Source organism: Nothobranchius furzeri, chromosome 16 (assembly GCF_043380555.1).
Source record: "Nothobranchius furzeri strain GRZ-AD chromosome 16, NfurGRZ-RIMD1, whole genome shotgun sequence".
NCBI lineage: Eukaryota > Metazoa > Chordata > Actinopteri > Cyprinodontiformes > Nothobranchiidae > Nothobranchius > Nothobranchius furzeri.
Genome location: NC_091756.1, coordinates 31,663,226 through 31,681,019, shown reverse-complemented (window position 1 = coordinate 31,681,019; position 17,794 = coordinate 31,663,226). Strand labels below are relative to the sequence as shown.

Below are 17,794 nucleotides of genomic sequence, written 5' to 3'. Positions count from 1 at the left end.
AAAACTGCAGACAGTAAATGTGATTTTTCTTTTAATGTAAATTTAAAGAATCCAGGAGAAAAACAAGGCTCGACACATCAGGGGAAGCAGTGCATTCAGAAAAATCTCTAACCAGATTCTCGTCCTAGCCGTGATGGGACCGGTTTGCCTGGTTTGACTTCAGTTGAACGGTTCTGCAGCTGTGGGACCAGTTAACTCATGACTGCTAAACCTGCTTCACATCACTAATTCTGAAGACACCATTAAAGTTCATTATGATAAATAAAATTGTAGATTAACTCAAGATCCAAACTAGCTTTAACAAGGAACTTGCCACCAATACAATTCAAAACAGAGCCTTTACTGAAAGTGGCCAAACACAACTTTAACTTTCTAAAGCAAAGAAATAAAAATAAAAACCAGATTTGTTAAAACATGGATGGGGAAGTCATCAGTACAGCAACTTTAAAATGCTCTGGTGGTTTGAATTTGAGGCCGTTAGTGGGCCTCAGATCTAATTACAATCGACTTTTATGTGGACAGACGTTTCCATGACAACATGAAGACGTTTCCATGACAACATGAAGCTGCAGAGGGAGAGAGAACTACTTGAAGGCCTTTTAAACTGCGTGAGCTAAATATATTTACAGATTTTTAAACCCATCAGTTGATGAACTAGAAAAGTTATTTTTGTTTCAGACCAGACTGTTTGTGTCAGAGTCTTTAAGGTTGTTAACAGAGATGGTTTATATTACAGCTCAGGCATAGAGGGGATCTGCCTTAACAAAGAGAAGAGGAAAAGGCAACGACTACATGTAACATCAAGTTATTAAAAATGGGACAGGTAAAAGACAGGAGGGGGTTTGGGGGGTGCTGTGAATCATCGTTGATGCGGTTTTAGGCTTCAGAAGTCGCCAGCTTCCCTGCCGTTCATCCCAACTCTCCTGTCTCGGTCTCGTGACTTGTCTCGAGATGAGCGTTCTCGGTCCCTGGACGACCTGTCAGAGGAAGACTGATTCAAACTCAAGCACCTAATGCATCTGCTGGTCTTGGCAGGACTTAATCTAGTGGCAACCTGCCAGAGTTTTAGCTTAAAAGAGAGGATAGGCAGTTTTGGCTTGCTTTTAGCACCCCTAGTGTCAGTTTAGTAGAACCAAAAGCAAAACCCATCTCTTCGCTGTGTGTTCGTCGCTTTAACACTTTAATCTAACAGCTGAAACATCTCCCCGGCCTTCCTTAGTGTCTACGAAAGTGGTCCATCACTAAATTAAACAAGTCAGCTGTGTTCATGAGCTAAAGCATGCAGGAAACATGCTGCAGCACCACTTTCTCAGACCAACTAACCGGACTGGCACTCTGAAGTTGCAAATGTGGTATTCGGCCACAGGGGACGGTGGGGGTCTGAGTAGCATTTTATTACCCCTGTAAATTCAGACCACAGCTTTTACACAGCTGACTGTCATATTAGGCAGCGGGAGCTCAGGAGGTAGAGCGGGTTGACCAGGTGACTGGAGGATTGTGGGACCAGTCCCAGCGCCTGCCAGGAGTATTCTGCTGTTGTGTTCTTGGGCAAGGCAATTCACTTGTGTAAATGTAACGTGGGTACTTACTTGTGTCTTGAGCTCGGCTCGTGGCTGTGACGATGTCCTCTGCTGCGTGAGCGGGATCGGCTGCGGTGCCGCCTCCTTCGCTCCCTGGAGCGCGAGCGAGAACGCCGTCGGTCTCGTGATGTTGAGTGCGAGCGCCTCCGCCTGCGGTCACGGGAACGCGATCTGCATGAAACAAAGAGTGATTTAAAGTGGATTCGTACCTTAACTTGATCATTAGCACACCCTAGAAGTAAAACAGACTGGAGAAAGAAAGGAGTCCTTTACCTTCTGTGCTCTCTGCTCCTTGACCTGGTCCTACAAAATAACATGAAACATGAGATGAAATGCACACGACACAATAACTAACACCAGAAAAACATCAAAAGTTTTAGCTCACCTTCTTTTCATCCTTTCTTCTTTCTCCCTCTCTTCCCTTCTCTTTAAGCGGTCCTGGTTCCTCTTCTCTTGCTTCTCAACCACAGTTTTCTGATCAACAATAAACGTTTTAAAAGAGGCAAAAATAAGTTCCTATAACCATTTAGGTTTAGTAAGATATTTTTAATAATCCTCTCGTCAAGTTCTAATATCTTCTGAGTCCATTTAGGTGGAAGTTGTTGGTTTTAAGACTACCTGTTGCAGTTGGCACATACCTTTAGCTGGTCCAGTTTCTCTCTGATCTGAATGAATCCCAAGTGAAGCTTCCCACCAAAATGATCAGCTAAACGACGATCATTGTCATGAAGACCCAAGTACGCAGAGCAAACTTCACACACCCGAAGTTTCTGTTGCTGAAAGCTGGAGGCTGGCATAGAGTTTCTATATTCTTCCTGAAGAAAAAATAATAATTTATGGATCAGATGATTGATTTTACCAGCTAAAAAGGATCACCTCCAATTGCACAAGGCTGAAGAACAACTTAACTCACCTCTGCGTCCTTTTTCCTGCTACGCACTTTCTCCACCTCCTGCAACACTTTCTGAGCTTCGTCCACGTTTCCTTCAGCTCCAAGCTGCTCAGCCTTGGCCAGAAGTTTCCCGATCTCCTCGTTCAGCTCATGCACCTTCTCTGCCTAAAGTTCAGACAGGACAGGTCAGGTCAGATAGCACACAAGATGACAAAAACACACCAATAAAGGCTTCAGTTTCACACGATCAGGAAGTTTTGTTTTGTTTACCTTTGCAGCCACTTCAGCACTGATCTCTTCTTGGGTCTCAGCCAGACGCTTCTTGGCTAGTTCAGTCCTTCGATCACAGTCGGCAATGAACGACTCCAGGTGATCCACCGCCTTCAGGAGGGGAAAATTAGGGACAGCCAGTAAATTAAAACTCAATTTGCTGGGCAATAAATAGAATATTTATCGTTATAGAAATTTCTGACTCGTTGAGAATTTTTCCCACGTCAATAAATTTGATAGTAAAAAATAAAAAGATGTGTGTAGGTTGGTAACATTCATGTCCCTTTAAGAAGCTGTACCACCGTGAGTCATGTAAAAATGTGACTCAACATAATACATGTGACAACCCCATCTAGTGGACAACTTGTTTCTGCGCATACCCGTAGTTATCGTCTATTTATCGTTATCGAGGCGAAATCTTCAATATATCATGGTATTGATTTAATGCCATATCGGCCAGCCCTATTATGTAGATACATAAAACTTGATATTTAAACTCAAACTCCAATTTGAACATCATGCTGAGTGTTTTGGTGAATCCTACTGTTTCCTCACCTGATGTCAGTGTTAAGCGTGCGTAATAAAATGGTAAAAAAACAAGTTCCCACTGATCTCTGATGCATTTACAGAGTTTCATCACTTACATCAAGTTCAAAGAAAAGATCCCTCTCCTTTGAGGCAATCTCATAGTCCGCCCGAAGTGCCAGGTCGTGGATCTTTGTGCAGTCCCCCAGGTCCATACGCTATCAGACACGAGATTCAAACCAAACAAACACACTGATGATTGTGGACATGAAATCTTCTATAAATCAAGTTTGTTTAGTAAGATTTCGAAGTTAAGTCTGTAACCAACAGCTGGCGTGCGGCTCACTTACGGTTCCAGACAGGATATCGTGTGGACAGCAGTTGAGGAGGTGACTTTTACAGACTCGATCATCTGTGAACTTGACCCTCTGACGCGTCTCATCTCCTGCAAAAGTCCAAGAAAACAACAGTGAGAAAAACATCTCGTTTGACAAGAAGGTCGACGTATCAGAGCTTTAACACAAACTATTGTAACTGTAACTCATTTGGCAAATGTGTCTTCCTAACAGGACTTAAAGACAAGTGTGCTTCTTACTGATAACTGACTCATCTGTTCTTGTTACAGTTCTTTATTTTTAGGTTTCTCAGCTGTTTAAATGTCTATGCTCATGTGAAACGTTCGGGACGGTACTTGTGCTTATTCCTGGTGCTTACCTTACCCAAGCCTCAAACACCGAGAGCCTAGGATTAGACTAACCCGTACTGAGGATCAATGTCCACTTTCAAGGTAAAATACCAAAAACATGAGAGCTAACCGGTCAACCTCTTGTCTGGGTTGACTTCCACTACTCTGACACCGACTATGCATGAATGATGGTTTTTACAACTATTAATAGAAATGTGTGACTAGTGCATAAACGTTCCAACCAAGCCCTTTATAAATAAACAACCAAGTCCTTTATAAATAAACACAGAACAGACATTTTAAGCAAATGCAAAAGAAATCCAAGGGAAGAAAATGTGTTTATACACACTGCGATCCGCACCACATACTGTACCCTTTTGCATCTTCAAGACCTCAGCTGCAGAATTTTAAACCCGCTGTAGAAAAGTATAAATGGGAACAGTTTTCTTGCCCATACCTGTAGTAAGAAGTTGGGAGTCATACACAGGTCAAATTGTAAATGTTTTCAAAGGTTTTGTTCTTTTGTTTTTCCTTCTTCTGTGTGGCCTGCTAAACAGACGTGTAATGCGTGTAGTAAATGAAGAACTGCTAGTGTGGACAAAGCGCGACTGGGCGTCTTAGCACAAGATGTGTAACACTACCCAAGTGATGATTCTAGTGCCAATGGAGAGATTTATCAACTTGTGTATTTGTAAGATTCAAAATCTACAATAGCTTCCGGAAGGCAAACAAATTGTTTGGATATTAATCATAACAGCTTTAAAAATTATGTGTGACTCACGGCTCGATGAACATGAGGCTTTTCTGCAACTCCTTTGCAGATTGATGTAGGCTGGCAATGATACACTGAACCTTAATGAATAAAATAAAGGGGCCACAATTGTTCAGTTTGTATGGGAAGAATTTGATATATCATCACACAGACACACACACTCCCACCCACATACAACACAAATTCACTCTTGCTTAGCAGAGTGGCTTATCAGTTTAAGAGTCAACAGGGCTGCTTTTTATTCAAGCTGCTGTCACAATCAAAGATTTACTTATAAAATGGTAGGGCAGCAATTTTCTACTCAAAACAATCAGACCTGACAGCTACGAGTCATTTAATGTTACCATCTATGTGGCTAGAAACAAGTGTGTACTTCCTATTTTGTAGATCACTACAATAGTATGACCAAAAATGACGATTCAGCTAAAACGGGGGTTTTCCTCTCCACTGTTGCGGCATGCTTGCTTAGTCTGGGGATTAATGAAAAGTCACCGACACAAGTCAGTGACTCAGTGCAATCTGCTGGCTTCCCTTAAAAGAGCAATAAAACAATAGCAATATATATTTTGAAACAACTTTTCCATGATAGACATGAGAACGGGTCGATAGAACTTTGATATAAGAGCAGATAAACAGCCGATGCTAATAGAGCCACACGGCTAATGCTGGTGTAGCTTTAGACCCCCTGCTGCAGACGTCGGGTCACACAGCTGGTAAAAATAGAAAATGAGTGTAACAAATGCAGAAAAGAGATGGAGAATAGGGCTGAACGGTTTTAGGAAAAGAATGAATTGCAATTTTTCTAGCAGAAATTGCGATTTTGGTTCAATTCACGATTTTATGCAAACAAAAAGGTCCAACACTGGCCTGCCAGGCCATCCTGTAGATTAAGTGAAAATATGGTCTAGATTCTAATCTAGTACAACACATCATTCACATTAATATTTACTATTTAATCATACAATAAAAACAGTTAAAGCTATTCATATTTTCTCCCATTATTATCTTTATTTTTTAAATTTTTTAATGTGTTTGTGAAGCTACTTGAGCTTGTGATTTTTATCTAGAGGAGCTTTATAAAAACACGTTCTACTCCAAAAATGCATGGAGGAAATCTGTAGGTAGAAATAACTTTTAAATGTATTAAACAAAAAATGCACACAGTTTTCCCTGCATTACCAAGGCAGGCTGGCTGCACGTTTTTGAAGCCATCTGATAGTTTTTCCTCACCAACGTCAGTTCTGTTAGAGACGCACGCATTCTGACACCTTTAGCTTGTTTGAATTAATGTGCGCCATCAGAAACATTCAAACCACTTTTAAAAGAGAAGTTAAGCTTTCAAGTCAAATTAAGTGCATGACTCCGCACTCGCGCTGATGAAGCATAAACCAAGCTTTAGAAATCAGCCTGAACCTGCTCCGATGTGGGAGGAGTCTCTCTCTCCCTTACTCAACTACGTTCTCTCTCTTTCTCTTTCCCCGGCTCACCTAAGGTGCCATTATTATCGGCTCTAGCAGCGCTGTGTGTGGAAACATAAAACAGGGAAAATAACCTGAACATGCAGCTCTGTCAGCAGTGGAGCTGGGCTCGGCTCTGGACGGTACATCCTACCCACCTCCCCCGCGTTGGCTTTTGCCGCCGCCATAACACAGGGGGAAAACCCGGGATGTAAAAAAAAAAAAAAAAAGTCACAAAACTGATCCTGGATCAGTCAAAACTGCTAAAACCTCAGCTTTGACAGTCACGTGATCGTGCTGTTTGAAATCGCAATTTCGGTCCAAAAACGATAGATCGTTCTGTCCTAATGGAGAACACAGAATTATGTGGTTGAAAATAATGCCACTTCCACATTTGGCCTGGTCTGGGCTGGGTGGCATCAGTTCAGGTCCAGCACTGGTAGGTTTTGTTCACACACACACAAACACACACATCTCAGTAACAAGGAAATCTCCAAGCATGTGGGCGGGGCAAAAGATGTGTGGGGAAGTCCATGGTGTCTCCTTTAAATTAAAGAAAGTGGGCAGTGTTGGTTTTAGAGACTGACACTGATATTGCAACCAGACTGCCATTGTCGGTACAGGATCGGGGTCCTTCCACTGCCGATGACGTCAAAGTAGTTGACTGGCTGAACATGAAGCTTACGGAAGTTACGTTACCACGATATGATTTTGATTGGTCAGAACAAATTTGCAGTCGTAGTCTTAGATGTTGTAGTCCTGTAGTCCAAAAATCAACACTTTTTGGCGAAAATATGTTTGAATTTCTTAAGGAAATGTAAAATATGAGCAAATGATAAACGGTGACCCTCAAAAGCTCTTGATGTTGATGAAATGGGGCAAAATAAAATATAAGAACTTTACTGAAAGACACCAAGCAATATTTTGAATCAAAGAATGTATTTAGATAACAACTAAGGAAATATACAGACAAACTCCACATTAATACAAACAGACATGGCTGACATAAGAACTAGAGCTGAGGAAAATAATCAAATAATCGATGCATCGGGATGCGGACATAAACGATTCTGCATCGTAGAAGAGTACGCCATAATCGATTATAGTGGAATATAGTTTTGTTTTTTAACGGCGGCACCAGCGCTGATCCAAATCTGTCAAGAGTGAGCGTCCTCCACATTTACCAAGTGGTTCCGCCTTAATGTGGTACTGCAGGGCTGAGCGCTAGAGTTGTAACCTGAGACCGAACGGGAACCGAATCAGCCCGACCAGTTCTGTTGGATTTGGGCTGTGAATTAAGTTAATTGAGCGGGTTGTCGTGTGGCGCGCTCCGCTCGCTCGATCAGCGACTGAGAGAGAGAGAGAGAGAGACTGTCTGCTCACACGAGAGGATCGGAGGACGCTCCTCCGAACCGATGCTCCAAACATGCATTATTATTTTCATAATTTAATTATTATTTCTCCTGGAAGCGCTCAGTCAGTCAGACCGAGTGTTGTAATGCTGGGAGATACGGTCTTGGGGAGGGGTCAATGACGGCGGCTGCAGCGTGATCGTCTGTCTTTTATTTAGGGACACGGAGAAGTTAAAAGGAGAGAGAAATAGAAGAAAGAAGTTCTTGTTCCACTTTATTCTTTTGTTTCATGAAGATAAACTGATGTTAAATTCAGCTGAAAGAGAAGCTGGGAGGAAGCTTTGGTTCATTTTAGGTTACAGGAGGTCTTGTCTCCTATCTGCTCCTCCAGAGACAGCATGGACATGAGGGTTACATGGTGAGGGTCACACAGGACAGGTTAGTGGAAAGGTTTGTAGTTAGCTGGTTAGTGAAAGAGATCCATCAGCTGGGTAATTTAATCCTAATCCAGCCCACAGCCTTCTGTTGGTGTTATTATCAGAAAGAATAAAACACACATCTTAAGTAATATTGGAAGTGTAGAATTTGTTTTATGTTTTATTATTTTCTGCATCAAACAGAACTTGATTCATTCTCCAACAATTCAGAAACGAACCACTGGGTTCAAATAAAATTACAAACTAAGTCAAACATTTAATTTGGTGTTATTTCTGACACCCTTCAACTGCAGCATAAATATCTGACTCTAAAGCTGCTCAGAGACATTAAACACTCATATATGAACCCATTATGTATTTTATTATTACATTATGTGTCCTGTAGGTTTTCAGTACTTTTTTAGATTTTGCAAAGCGTGTTTTTCTCAGCCTGAGGTGTGGCTGTTGAACGAGGAAACAGATGTTTTACTTTGTTAAATCTTCTTAAATGTTTAAAATGTTTTGTCCTAACCTGTTGTGAACGGAGAGCTTTTGAGGGATGGCAGGTTGTGTCAATTACGTTTTTGATAAAAATAAAAATAAAGCAATTATCTGACATCTTCTATTTATCGATGAAAACAAATCAATATGAAATAATCGTGATGCATCGTGATATCAAATCGAATTGAATCGTTGACCCAATAATCGTAATCGAATCGGGAGACAAGTGAAGATTCACTCCTCTAATAAGAACTGTTCTATTTTTTGTCAGTCCGATGTTGGTTTTATGCAGTTTCACATTCTTTACAAAACAAAGATAATATGGTGTTTTATTAACAAATTACAATTATAAAGGAAACATTTAGGTGTTAACAAACAAGAATTTATTAACTAAACTGCTGATGTCTTTCCAAAACGTATGTGTGAAAGCAGAGTAGATTTGCAGTAATGTGACGTCATCGGCAATCGAAGGACCCCGAGCTGATCCTGCACCCGAGCAGATCCTGTACCGACACCGGGTCTGTCCTCGCACTGTACAGCTGAAGCCTGAGCAGCGCTGTTTCTCTGTGTGTGTTCCTCACAGCATGTCTCGGTGACGGAGACTGAGGCCTAGTCCACACGTAGCCGGGGTTTTTTAAAAACGAATATCCGCCCCTCCAAAAACTTGCATCCACACCACCGCGTTTTAAAAACAAACTCTGTCCACACGTACCCGGATAAATACGTTGTTAAGGACATGCCAGACCTGTAGGCGGCAGTACTTCCCCCGTTCTTAACCTCGTCCTTTGTCTGTGGTCTTCCGCAAGGAGAAGTAATTCCGCTTGCAAAAACAAACAAGCAAAAAGCGCTTGGACAATTGATGGATCGGGTAGTGACAGAGCGCAGCTCTGAGGGCATCCATGATGCCGGCTAGTGTAAACACAGGTCGCACACGTGATGTCAGCATTTTTTTGTCGCGGAAAGTGACGTTGCGGACCTTAAAACTCCGGTTTTGTCCGTCCACACGCAGACACCCAAAACGGAGAAAACGCAGATCTTCACTTTGGACGGAGTTTTTAAAAAGATCCGTTTTCGTGTGAAAAAACTCTGTTTTCGTGTGAATGACAGGCCAAAACGTAGAAAAATATCTACGTTTTGGCAGATCCCCGGCTACGTGTGGACAGGGCCTCAGAGACGGCTTCAGTAAAAAAACTAATGTTTACTCCTCAGTATCCAGAATGATAATGAACTGCACATGCGGGAAGCCCCTACTGCCTGATTCTACCCACCAAACAGAGGCTCCCCCTAATGTTAGGTGTAAATTTGAGCTTGCCAATCAGCTGGCAGTGGGTGTGTTGAGTCAGTTCAGCCCAAAGCAAACAGCCTTGAGAAGAGGTGTGAAAAAAAAACGACCGGTTGAGGATACAAAAAAATTAAATTAAATAAAATTAAATTAAAATAAATAAATAAAACAGGCTATCCAGATGTGAACACTTCACTCCACACCAAGAAGAGACTGAGTCTCCCTGGTATGCATAGTTTGGCTAGCAGCAGCTACTAGGCAGCTCGTAGCTGCACAGCTAATATGTTGGGCGCAGGTTCTGACAAAGTCGGGGAAAACCACTGATCTGTCAGCGCCCATGAACCAGCGCCACCTGCTGGAGCAGCAGGATGTAAAATTTAATAATCCCAGATGCAATCAAGTTTGAAGAGATTTACTTTAAGCACCATGTATGTAACAATAGATTGCTCCAGCAAAAATACTGCAGAGGATATAAAGAAATTTTACTTCTTTGAGCATAGACAATGTCTGTTTCATCTTTTGATGGTTTTTACTCTAAAGCAGTTTAAATTTCCATCGATATAAATCATTGGATTTGTTTCTTTTATCCTTATATTTTATTGCTTAGTCTTAAAGAAGTTATATTTAAAACAAGCAGATTTTGAAAATGTATATTTTGATGCCTGTAAAATTGAATGTTGTTTAATGCTTGAAGATTTTAGTTTAAAATAAACCTCTTAATACTCCAAAACAGTTATATACTGTTGTACATGTTCAGCTATTGAAAATAAATCATTTAAATAAAAAATAGCCTGATCAGCGCTGCCGCAAATTACTATTTTAATAGTCTACTAATCGCCAGTTTTGTTGACGATTAGTCGACTAATCGTGTCATTGGCTGTGTCTCAATTCAGGGTCTGCATCCTACGTCGGCCGGATTCGTCGGCCGGTTACGTCACAGCGCCGCGACTAGGCCTGTCCCAATTCGAAGACTCCTTCAAATGCAGTCGACGAATGCGGCCTTCTTTTCGCCTGAATGAAGGATGGGTCGGGTGTATCCTTCAATAGGTAGCATTTCCCAAGATGCCTTGCGGGCCGGCCGGCAGAAAAACTTAAAAACAATGGCGGACAGTGAAGCGGGAGCTGTCGGAGAGGATTGCGCATATAAATGTAAGTATAAACTTGAAAACTGTTAGGTTAAGGACTTTTTGTGATACATGAACGTTATTTTAGTTAGAAATGTTACAGTAAAAGTGCTTGTATTGCGGTCTCGGCTCGTATGTTCGGCCGCGCTCAGTGTCGTACTTCTCCCGCTACGTTTTCCCCCTGATTTTATTAGGAGTTTGTATTTTAGGAACAAAAGAGAAAACCAGGGAATTTATTAAGCTTAGGGCGGAGATGGACCACATGATCACCGGAGCAAAATATTCGGCGGCTGTGGCATGGAGGTACAATAACATCTCATATTTTAAAAAAACTCGTTTGAGTTTTTTTCTGCGAAAACATGAAAGGAATAACCTGTTGTCCTCTTTTCTCTTCCTGTTTCTTTTCTTACATGTTTGTTAAGACTATTCTGGAGAAAATGGGCATCCAGGGGAAGGTGACAGCGATGACCAGCTTCTGGAGCTGATCTGGGAGGACACGAGGCTGCAGAGGGAGGCAGAGCAACAGAGGGCACAGGAGAGAAGGAAGAACTTTGACAGCTTTTTACTTTGCTAGAAAAAAATGGTTAAGGAAGATTAAACATGTACATAAAAAAGAAATATCTAAATAAAATCAGTTCTGCATTAAACTCTTGAATTTAATTTTTGTTTACAAATGAGAATTGTTTACTAGAGGGTATCCGCTGGGTCTTGAAAAGTCTTAAAAGGTGATAAATCGGTTTTGGTCAAATTAAGACACTTAGAAAGTATTAAAAACTATTATCACATCTTTGCTCAGGCTCAGCTTGTCTAAAGTATTTTCTCTGAATTAGCTCTCCAACAGTCAAGGAAATGATTAACCCCCAGAGACCCACGGTTGTAGTATTACAACATCAGATTTAAGTCCACAAAAACAAACCTTCCCCATTTTTTTCTTTTTAAAACCACATTTACATTGCTAATAGGTCCTATTGTTCAGTTCTGCAACACTATTGGCTGTTAAAATGTGTAAATAGGCCCGTTTATCTGGCCTCCTAGAACAACATGTGAAAGGTTAAAAAAAGATTTTGCAGTTGTTTTCTAAATTTGGGTTTCTGGGGGTTAAAAAGCTAAATAAAACGTTGAGCTCCATCGTTTAAAGTTACTTCTCCCTTCTGCCCAGCGGTTCCACAGTTGCTAGGCGACGGAACGTTCGCCGAGGGAGTTCATGAAGGCTAGGCCTGTCCAAATTCACAGCCGTTAACATCCGGTCTACCCGGCCGATGGAGGATGCAGCCCACGTCGGCCGGGTGGGCTGGGTCCTTCGAAGGATGCAGACCCTGAATTGAGACACAGCCATTCATAAAAGTTTAGCTTATTGCACCAGGATGCTCCAACATTCCCATCATTAGCTTCTGGTTAAGTGTGATCCATTATGTGCCATCTACTAATAAAGACCAGATGATAGCTCATCAAACACCTTTGATTAACTTTGTAACCTGTTAATACAAATGTTACAGTCAAATGGAGGTAGGCACCTAAACCCAAATTGTACACAAAAATGACTTGTGCTTACAGATGTACCCAGCTAAAATAGTCTTTTTTTTTGCTTTGTAAAAAGAAAACTTGTCCATTGAAGAGGAGGAGTGCTTTTTTTAACACTATAAGGTAGTGGGATAAAAGAAATCATTAACATTTGTAACTGAGCAAATACATATGTGTTCTGAAGGTAATAATTAGAGCTGAAACAACTAATCGATTTAATCGATTATAATTGATTATTAAAATAGTTAACAACTTTTTTAGTCATCGATTAGTTGTTTAATAATCATATTTTACCACATAAAGTCTATTTTTTACCACAATCTGACATCGGTTACAATCTGTTAAATTTGCCGCCAGTGTGTGGCAGTAATGAGCCACTGATCTACCACTGGAGCCGTAGAAGAAGAAATGAGCCAATAAGTGCCCTCGGTTTTCATGACGTATCACGTTACTGACGCTCATCTTGCTGTGAGAGATGGCGGAACGAGAAGAAATACGGAAGAAAAATAGAAGCGACAAAACAAGAGAAACCCCGGACAAAAACCTCACGAGTATGGGAGCACTTCACTCTAGATGCCTTGAAAAGACGGGTGACCTGCAAAATATGCAAAAACCATGGCACGACAGAAGCACGACGTCCCTAAGTGAACATTTGAGACGAAAACATGTGGGGGCTGATGCAGCAGAGGAAAGTCCGGTAAGTAACAGAAAATAAACAAGCTAACGCAGATCAAATTTGGGACTTAGTGTTTTAGCCGAGTTCGTTATAGTGAATGTTAAACATGTTTTTTGCCGTGTCAGTCTACGTTGTTCTACTTCTGACTGACTAGATGCAATCGTGAATCTCCTCCGTGTTGTGAATCATGCGCTTGCCAAATTTAGCACGTCTGTTTATAAGAATGTTCTCGTTAAGAGAAAAACGGCACAAACCCATAACTATGTTCCTCATTCAAAAAAGGACAACTCCGCGGAGAAAAATATACAGACGAGCTGTGTCCAGGTGAATATAACACGGCATAGTTGTACGTTTTCAATTTTTAAATACAGAAGAAATTCAGAAAGTCCTTTTTTTTTACTATTAAAAGGCTGTTTTACTGTCTAACGCTGTAAAACGCCTCACAACACATTTTTGTCAAAATAAAGGATCACTGTATATTGTTAATTAATTCAAATAACGTAATATTGATTTAGTGTTGTAGTGTGTGTGCTGCTTTATTTTATATGTGTACTTATTTCAGTCTTTTTGTGTTTCTCATGCAGAAAAAAACAAGCAACGATGGACAACTACATGGGGAACAAGACACTCACCCCCCAGCAATGCATACCACTTACAAACTCTATTCTAGATTCTACATTATTTTTTATGGAATTTACCTCTTATATTTTGATGCCAAAAAATTATTCTGGACTGATATTTTGCACTGTTTAGCTCATTTTACACTGCTGACTGTGTTCATGTGCAATAAAATAGATTGCAGTCAACTGCACAATTCTATTATGTTTTTCTTTTTCTTAACTGAAATGTATTCACCACTTGTATAGGTTAAATAGCGAAACAATAACAAACTGATTAATCGAAAAAATAATCGACAGATTAATCGATTATGAAAATAATCGTTAGTTGCAGCCCTAGTAATAATATCGCCTTCATTACTGCTGTTGCTACACCTATGAATACGAGTAGCTCTATTGATGTTAGCAGCTAACAAGAGGTTATTAACTTACAGAGGCGACTGTCCTTCATTCTCCACCATGACGTGCATCGATTTAAGGTGTTCATGCATTCTCGTTGTGCTTCCGTGAAATGAGATTTTCACTTTGCAGATTTTGCACTCTACTTGCTTCTCTTTTGTCTTCGCAAAATGCTCCCAAACATTTGAGCTCAGTTGCCAACTTGCCATGATGTATTCTCTCTCCGGTGATCCAAAGGCTGATCTGAATGGCCACTACTGTGCATGTGCCTCAAGGAGAAAATAGCAACTGACCCGGATGGCGACTATTGCGTATGAGCCTCAAGCAGAAACGCAGCAGGTGTCTGCAGCAGGCGAGATTAAAAATGCTCACAGAATAAACAACGCGTCGACTTAAATTTAATGTTTTGTTTGTCTACACCATTGTGACGTGCCGACTAATCGTGGCTTTTTCCCCACACAAAGAGTATGTATCACTACTTTTGATACCTTCAAATCTCCCTTAAAAGTACCATAGAACATCAAAGATAGATAAAAAGTCACTTGTTTAATACTGTGATATATATTGACCAATATGAAAATGTACATCATGATAGGAAATGTTCCTCATCACTACCTTTAAATAATTAGCATAATGAACTAAACTTAATTAACTGATAAGAAGGTTCAACTGGAATGTTTACTTTGTAAAGTGCCTAGACTCTTGCTGAGATTTGGCACTACATAAATAAACTCAATTGAAAATTACTGTATGACCCAATTTGAATTTTTATGACTAAATATTTTAAAATTTACTTGAGACGTTCTACCAAAAACTAAGTACCTTAATCAGACAAAAATCACGAGCTTAAAAGGACAAATATGATGCTAATTAATTCAAGCAATAATGGATCAACCATATCTGGGCAGAGGAGTTAAGTGCCCCCCCCCCCCCCCCCCGAACAGAAGGTTTCAGATTCACATCCCGCTCAGTCTTTCAGCCACTGTGTCCTTGAGCAAGACACTTCACCCTCCTTGCCTGCTTGTGGTCAGAAAGAACTTATGAAATCCAGTGTATATGGCAACCTATCTGTCAGTGTGTCCCAGGGATACTGTGGTTGAATTGTGGTTCATCTCCAACATCGTGGGAATGGATGGATGACTGCTATGTTCAGGGTATATACAGCAATCCTTAAGTAAAATTTACTACTTTTTACTACTTTTTTTACTACCTTCAGAATTTTTTTAAAACCATCACAACACTAAATTGCAAGTGTTAATCAGCGACCTATTTACACATATTTTAACATATATAACATACAAAAAGAATAGACTTAGAGACTCACTGATGTTGACAACGTATTTCACATATTTATTTTACTTAGAAAATAAGCCAGGCACTTCTTTTCAGCGGTTCAGACAGTTGACCAGGCCTGAAATGATGCAGAACGACCACTGAATATGACGTCATCATTATGTGACCGGATATGCTAAAGTAGGGCTGCTTGATTATGGCAAAAACAATAATCACGATTATTGTGACTGAAACTGAGATCTCGATTATTTAAGACGATGTTTCAATTTATGTAGATTTTTATTTTTTTATTTTTATTCAGTCATAAAACAGCTCAGGGCACAATCAGGGCAAAAATAAACAAGATGATCACTAAAAGAACTCCTGATTCCCAGTATAAAAAGACCAATATACTTATAGCTCATAGTCTATGACCCAAGGCCTATAGACCTTGGTTTAACTCATTTAAGTCTAACCAGTACAGACCCAAATACCAATATCTTGCAAAAACTGACAACAAGAATTATACAGTGGCATTTATAACAAATAAATGCAAATTGATGTTCACTAAATTTTGCATAACATTTATTTAGTCGTGTCAAGGTGCTGTAGGAGAGTGCACTAGCACCGTGTCCTCAGAGAGATTAGTTATTATTTATCAGCGTGAGGAACTTATTTCTACCTTATTTATAAACTATTTATTTACAAGTCCATCAGTTAATGTAATAATTGTCCCAACCACAGCTGCACCCCCCACCCCCCCAACCCGGTCTCACAGCAATCAGGGGCAAGCTGCACGTGTGTTTAGCATGCCGCACGCGCACATTTAGCCGTTTTTAGCGGCTCAGGAGTCCGCAGGTACGGTGTGTGTGTCACTCACTCTGGTTACTCCAACAGGGAGCCGGCTCCGAGAGCTGTTTCTTTAGCGACTGACACATCACTACATCATTCCCTTTCCTAATGTCCTGAAGAACGGTCCGGAGCGCAGGCGGTGTTTAGCTAACCTGCAGGAAATGTCGACGACAGTTATCCAGAAAGTAGCTAAGGGTTACCAGAGATGTTTCTGAGGTGTTCGCTAGGTACTTTTAAGATTTAAAAAGTCAAGAAGGGGGTCTGAGAAGCTGTTAGAAATAGCGTCAAAGTCACCAAGTTGGCAACACTGTGGAGGAGCGCTTCATTTGCGACTCAGGGCAGCGCAAGTGGGCGGAGCAAATAATCGGCTTGTTTTGTTTTTATAATCGTTCAAAACATTTCATTCGGAATATACTTCTATGTCGATGTTCAGAATACGACATCTGATAGTCTGAAAAAAATAATACCTAATTTGGAAAATATAATACCTCTGAGACCAAATTTAACACTTTTAATGGCCTTAAATTTGATTATTTTTATTTATCACTTTTTAATACTTTTTAAAACCCCGCGGACACCCTGTATGTTATAATGCACCTTGGGGGATAGAACTCTTAAAGGTGCTATAAAAATATAGGCCATTTAAATGTAGATAGTTGTAATGTAATGTAATTAGGGGAGGTTTTACCTCACTAAAGCCCATTTTTTCAGTATAGTTATGATATTTCGAGGTATTTTGGAACTGATGAAATTCAGTATCAGCAGGTCAAAACTATAAAAGCATCAGAAAAGATTACCAGTCTTGAAAAGCAACTCATTGTTGGACATATAATTCAGATTTGACCAGTCTACGTTTTGCAAAAACGAATAAAGCAATCAAACTGGGTTATAAAGCATCGAAATACGGATGTTGTCTGACTGCCAGTATGAAAATACTGTAAATTTTAAACTAGACCCGAGTTTGATTTGAATGACAAAAAGCTGTGATACGGCCATTTACTAAACTGCTGAATGGAACGTCAACAGCGCGCGAGCAAATAGTTAGCTTTTATGCTAAAGATGATGAATGCGAAACAACCCAGTAGTAATTAAAATCTAGCCACTAAGGATGGAAACATTAACTCCTAACATCAATCCCTAAATTGGGACTCGGATCTATCTTTGTTTTGTTTTAGGCAGCCCTTTTGCGGTACATTCATTCATGCAGTTCTGTTCATCACACGACAACCACAAGCCAGCCTCAGCAGAACCTCCATTTTGGCTAGCCCGCTAGCTCAGTTAGCATTTTACGGCGACTCACCATCCCTTGCTGTTCCCATCAGCTGGTCAAGCAACGCTCTCATTTGAGCTTGAGCAGACATTGTTGTTGATGTTCCGTCGACAGGTCTAGTTATATATCCAACCAACAGAAAACAGTTCCCTAATTTGTTAGTTTTTCTGTGTTTTAATCATTCCACCATCACCACTCGCAGCTTTACGCAGTTTTGTCAACTAGCCAGTTTCCGGTTATTTTGGAGGAAATTGCGACACAACTTAGATTCTAAAATCAACCAATCTGATCTTTACAGACAAGCGGAACATCCAATCACAATAAGGACAAT

The 17,794-nt window shown here is 40.4% G+C and overlaps 1 protein-coding gene across 4 annotated transcripts; it reads right to left on the bottom strand.

The window, feature by feature from the left end:
- Window positions 1–18: 18 nt before the first annotated feature.
- Window positions 19–17,718, bottom strand: luc7l (LUC7-like (S. cerevisiae)). Of its 4 annotated transcripts, none has more exons than XM_054749128.2 (11): window positions 17,494–17,714; window positions 11,267–12,172; window positions 3,618–3,712; window positions 3,387–3,485; window positions 2,743–2,853; window positions 2,494–2,637; window positions 2,219–2,395; window positions 1,966–2,054; window positions 1,854–1,883; window positions 1,590–1,751; window positions 19–977 (listed from the first exon to the last, which is right to left on the bottom strand). In XM_054749128.2, exons 4-11 carry the CDS (start codon window positions 3,480–3,482, stop codon window positions 884–886), a joined length of 903 nt encoding a protein of 300 aa, XP_054605103.1. In that variant the 5' UTR covers window positions 3,483–3,485; window positions 3,618–3,712; window positions 11,267–12,172; window positions 17,494–17,714; the 3' UTR covers window positions 19–883. The 4 variants fall into 4 exon arrangements, with proteins under 4 accessions (XP_054605103.1, XP_070401649.1, XP_015818953.1 ...); XM_070545548.1 differs by lacking the exon at window positions 11,267–12,172 and adding an exon at window positions 4,734–4,804 and having other exon boundaries at window positions 17,494–17,547; XM_015963467.3 differs by lacking the exon at window positions 11,267–12,172 and having other exon boundaries at window positions 17,494–17,718.
- Window positions 17,719–17,794: the final 76 nt, after the last annotated feature.

What these genes read in the sequence shown, in the direction of transcription:
- luc7l (XM_015963467.3), bottom strand. Translation starts at nt 17,554, where the DNA reads ATGTCTGCTCAAGCTCAAATGAGAGCGTTGCTTGACCAGCTGATGGGA. An exon ending in ATCTTTTCTTTGAACTTGAT is followed by an intron (nt 2,854 to 3,386) that starts GTAAGTGATGAA and finishes CCCCTCCTGAAG; the next exon opens with GCGGTGGATCACCTGGAGTC. An exon ending in AGAAACTGGACCAGCTAAAG is followed by an intron (nt 2,055 to 2,218) that starts GTATGTGCCAAC and finishes ATTGTTGATCAG; the next exon opens with AAAACTGTGGTTGAGAAGCA.